Source organism: Daktulosphaira vitifoliae, unplaced genomic scaffold (assembly GCF_025091365.1).
Source record: "Daktulosphaira vitifoliae isolate Bord-2020 unplaced genomic scaffold, ASM2509136v1 Scaffold_3, whole genome shotgun sequence".
Taxonomy (NCBI): Eukaryota; Metazoa; Arthropoda; class Insecta; order Hemiptera; family Phylloxeridae; genus Daktulosphaira; species Daktulosphaira vitifoliae.
This window is the reverse complement of record NW_026099574.1, coordinates 5,832,925-5,837,705: the sequence shown is the minus strand read 5'-3', so window position 1 is coordinate 5,837,705 and position 4,781 is coordinate 5,832,925. Positions and strand designations below refer to the sequence as shown.

Genomic DNA, 4,781 nt, shown 5'->3' with positions numbered 1-4,781 from the left:
GTTTAAGAATATATTAGAATTTTTATTTTTGTTATTTAATTTTTAAGAGAATAAAAAATTAGTTATTACTTTAAATATTTTATTAAATTTCAATTAAATCAGTAAATTAGTTCCTTAATATAAAATGTAAATTGTTTTTCTTTATATAAGAAAAGAATATGACTCTAAAAAAATTCAATTTTTTTAGAGTCATATATTATATGTATTTTATATTTTAGAGTTAATATTATTTAATATTAACTAAATTATCTTTTACCTTGGTAATAAATTTCATGACTATTATATAAATGCTCAATTTGAATATTGGTACAGCTTTTAAATCATTACATTAAATGTTTGATTATTGTGATTTCTTAATTTTTTAATTACAACATTTTTCAATTTCCTAAGAATTTACCACTTACAATTAAACATTTTTTTATAGCTTACATTTTTACAATAATAATAATAGTTCTAATTTTTATCGATCTAAATTTTACATCAATACACAAATGCCACAGATTTCGCTAGCTGATAATAAAACATAAAACTATAGGAGCTGCTAAAAACAATTTGACTGGTAATTTTGTTTATTATAATAAACAAATGAAATTCCTATTATTATTCTAAAATTATTTGATTAAAGAACTGAATATTACTAGTTATTATCTTATATGGAACAATTGTATGTATGTAAAAGTGTAGACAATATATCATAAGTTATTAAATTTATTCAAGTAAAGATTTTTTTATATTCTTCTACAAATCACTCAACAGTAACATTTAAGTAATGTAAAACACATTATAATGCATTATAAAAACTATAATACATTTGATTTAAAATTACTTGAACAATTTTATTCTTTATTAATATATTTATTTATTTTTTATGTACAAATAACATGTTTTAATTAAAATAATAAATAATGTTTAAGTTTGTATACATCATATTTATTATCACTACATATCTATTATTTTGTTTACACAATGGTTGACCAAGGATTTAACCATTTAAGCTGACAATGTCTTTCAACAGTTTTAGGATCTACTCGTTTTTCAAGTGTTTCAAATTCATTTGTAACTTCTAACCGTTTTTGATCAGGTCGAAATTTAGGCGATACTCTAAATATACCTTCTTCATCTAAATGAGTTCCCCAATAATCTCCATCTTCAGGCAATCCGTCAGGGGTTTGAATTGGTGTGATTTTTATAAGGTGTTTAACTTTCCATAAACGCGCATTCATTTCAGGTGTATTTTTTACAATAGCAATATCACTCAACTAAAATTAAAATACAAATACATGAACAAAATTGAAAACTAATTTTATAAATAATACTTGCCTTATGATCTAAGCCCATATCTGACAATATTTTTTTTTGCCAATATGGATTAAATGAATAACTTTTCACTCTTTTTACCATAAGCAACTTAGTAGGTTCATATGGAGGGTCTTTTTCTCCTTTTCTGTAACAAAAATAATAATATCAATAATTTACACATTTCAAATTAATAATTAATATATTAAACAAATAAATTTAAATTTATTTTATAAAAAAAAATGTGTTATTTAAAAATAAAAAATTTACTAAATTCTTATTAACATGAAATAAATGATTTAAACATTTTTTTAAAAGTATCTTGTATAAATAAATGTTTTTCATTTTCTTTAATTACGCATCAAAAACAAATTTTCAACAACATTTGAATTTTTTACTTCAATCTTCATTGATTAACATTTTCTAAAAGATTATAGAAAAAAACTCTTATATGATAATTTTCAACCCTATAAAGTTAAAGGGTCTAGGTTTCCAGTGAATTTTATTTTTTATAATCCTAATAAAATTTATGGGCTAAGTATCTTGTATATTTAAAGTATAGTAAATAAATAATGTTGAATAAACAAAATAATTGAAACCTAATTGGATATGGTTAACTAGATTTGATAACTTTAGTCATTATCATAAATATATAGTTTATTAAAATTATAATCATTCTTTTTTATACAACGTAAGAGGGACATAAATGTAATTTAATAAAATGAATTTAATAATATTGATACTGTCTTGTTCAAAAGACATACATCAAATTTCATCTTTTTTTCAGAAGCTAATAAAATGAAAGTATTCTTCTTCTTTTTTCTCGCTTTTATCCTTATCATAAACTTCACAGATTCGCCCACATTATCATTTCTTTTAAGTTATCAGCTTAAAAAAATTGTGTTTTTACAAAATATGTAATATGCAAATTTTTACAATATACTCTTCTCAAAAAATATTAACAAATTATTTTTAGCTTTGAAAATTTAGAGTTTTGATTATTCTTATTGTTAATAGTATATATTAAAAATGTGTAAACATTAAACTAAGATTATCTTATTCTCTAAATAGGTGAATAAGAATCTTAAAATCACTAAATTTGTAGATGTTCTCTTACCACTAATCGCATCTAATTTTTATTTAAATTTTCATACCAAAAAAATTATTATATTTTAATATATGCCCTTTGAACGAGATAGCATTGATATAATTTCAGTATGTTTATTTTAACAAATATTATAATTTCACAGGATTTGCATGAGGTATATGCATTTGGTGTTAGACCACACTAAACAAGTAATAAGCAATGAGAATGTTTTTTTTCAAGTAAAAAAAATTTGAGAACTCTCCAAACATTTTTGTAGCAAGCCCTACAATTATTAACTTTGGTTCCTTATTATAATTTTTTTAAACCTTTAAGATATTCCTTAATAGTCTAAAATAGAATAAACAGATATACCTTCTAATTTTTGGAAAATATAATATACAAATAACTGAGATTTGAATAATTGAGTGATCGATGAATATTTTTATATCATCCAAATGTATATTTATCAACAGAGTGTTCACAGTATCTTGACAAATCTAATAACTTTTAATCTACAAAATATTTTTCATTGCTCTTTTTTTAAAATAATTTTTACAATTTTGGTCTATATTAAAAGCAAATATTTTATTATTTGTCTTTAATAAACAAAAAAATTAAATTTTTAAAATACCTATTTTTATTCCTTTTATTACAAATGTTGATTGGTTTATAACTTTAGAATAAGTAAATATTTCAATAGAGTGGTACATTTACTGGTGTATGAGTACCCTGACTGTGCTACATACCCTATATGTGCATATAGCTGTATACATACCCACTCTATACATTAAATGTTATTTAACTCAATAAGCACTCATCCTAATGTTTTTATAAATCCATCAAAATGTTTTGAAAGTAAAGTGGAAATTTATTTTATTTGTTTGATAATTAGAGACAAATAACAAAAAATATACTTCTAATATGGTCAAAAACTGTAAGTATTATTTTAAAAAAAAGTAACGCAAAATATACAATAGATCAAATGTTATATTCAGTCATAACATTTTAGACCTTAATGTGTATGTTGGTATAATGTGTATTAAAAATAAAATGTTAATATCCTAAAGATAAACCTTAAAATTACCTAGGATAATAAGTAAATCCAAAATATTTTATTCCTCCGGTCCATGATTTAAGGCTTCGAACAAATGTAGTTGTTGGTAACCCGCAATTATTGATGGTAAACAAAATATTTTTTGTAACACTTAACATTATAATAATTATAGCAGATTTTTGTATTACAATTAATCGTTTACACAATTCATACTAAAACGTTTTACTTTATACCACGCTTGTACAGTCCGAATAACAATTGCTGCAATTATATTTTGTAGGAAAAAAAGCAATAACATTTTTATCTCAATCGCCGGGATAAATGATAATATCGACATAATCAGTGCAGACAATTTTTACATAACAATATTTCCCAAATTATTATTAAATATAAAAAAAACGTTAGGTTTTTATTTATAAATAATGATATTCTAATAGTTACATAATAAAATCCTTCATAATTTAAATAATTTATTACTTAAAGACTTGATATAAACCAAATCAAATAAAGCGTTAAATAAATAAATAAACACGTTATGTTAAAATTAATACCTCCTCAGCTTCTCACTGATACTATAATTTGTTAAGCCGATAAAATCATGTACTTTCTTTGACCGAATTTTATGTTTTAAATCTGTTCATAATAAGATTTAAGTTCAGATACTATAATTACTATTTTAATATACATTTTTTTATCATTTACACACTAAATAAATATAAAATATTTAAATTTATCACACGTAAACGAGTATTCTAAAAATTAACACATTATACATCATCTACATACCATTTTTTACTGACTCTTTCAACCTTGTACCATTAAATGATAGTTTTTAGTATATTTGTAAGATGGTCAACTTTTATTCTTGAGAGGAGAGCTAAATTTTATCCTTTCCACAAAATATTAATTCCTAAATAATAATGCATATAATTTTGCTTAATCTCTAGAGGAGGCTTCATTATAAACTCAGGGGCTAAGCCCCTATAGCACTCTTTCTCCGCCACTGACGATGTCTTGTACCAATAACGTACTACATATTATAATATAAAGAAAAATTGACACTAAATAACTAAAATTACATGTTTTACACGTCAGCCATTAGTATAGACATTATTTGTTAAATATATTAAAACATTTGTTTTCTGTTTTTCTTTTCGAGTTAGAAAAAACCGGTTTTTATATTTTTAGCCCCACAAACAATTTTTCAAGCTACATCTATTTGTATATATATATCAAGAATATGACAACTTTTAAACCATATTTTTTAAATTATTTACATTTTAAAATATTGACTGTATGTGAAGTGCGAGTAGTAGTTATTTTTATCATTAGGTACTTTTCATC

The 4,781-nt window shown here is 22.5% G+C and overlaps 1 protein-coding gene across 1 annotated transcript; it reads right to left on the bottom strand.

The window, feature by feature from the left end:
* Positions 1 to 756: 756 nt before the first annotated feature.
* On the bottom strand, positions 757 to 3,737 carry LOC126902454 (39S ribosomal protein L30, mitochondrial). The gene is made up of 3 exons (XM_050679748.1): positions 3,468 to 3,737; positions 1,321 to 1,444; positions 757 to 1,259 (listed from the first exon to the last, which is right to left on the bottom strand). Exons 1-3 carry the CDS (start codon positions 3,593 to 3,595, stop codon positions 960 to 962), a joined length of 552 nt encoding a protein of 183 aa, XP_050535705.1. The 5' UTR covers positions 3,596 to 3,737; the 3' UTR covers positions 757 to 959.
* Between the last annotated feature and the right edge of the window lie 1,044 nt (positions 3,738 to 4,781).

Coding starts and splice junctions, on each gene's coding strand:
- LOC126902454 (XM_050679748.1), bottom strand. CDS start 3,595: ATGTTAAGTGTTACAAAAAATATTTTGTTTACCATCAATAATTGCGGG. Junction 1,445..3,467: donor GGATTTACTTATTATCCTAG/GTAATTTTAAGG, acceptor TTTTTGTTACAG/AAAAGGAGAAAAAGACCCTC. Junction 1,260..1,320: donor ATATGGGCTTAGATCATAAG/GCAAGTATTATT, acceptor TTTTAATTTTAG/TTGAGTGATATTGCTATTGT.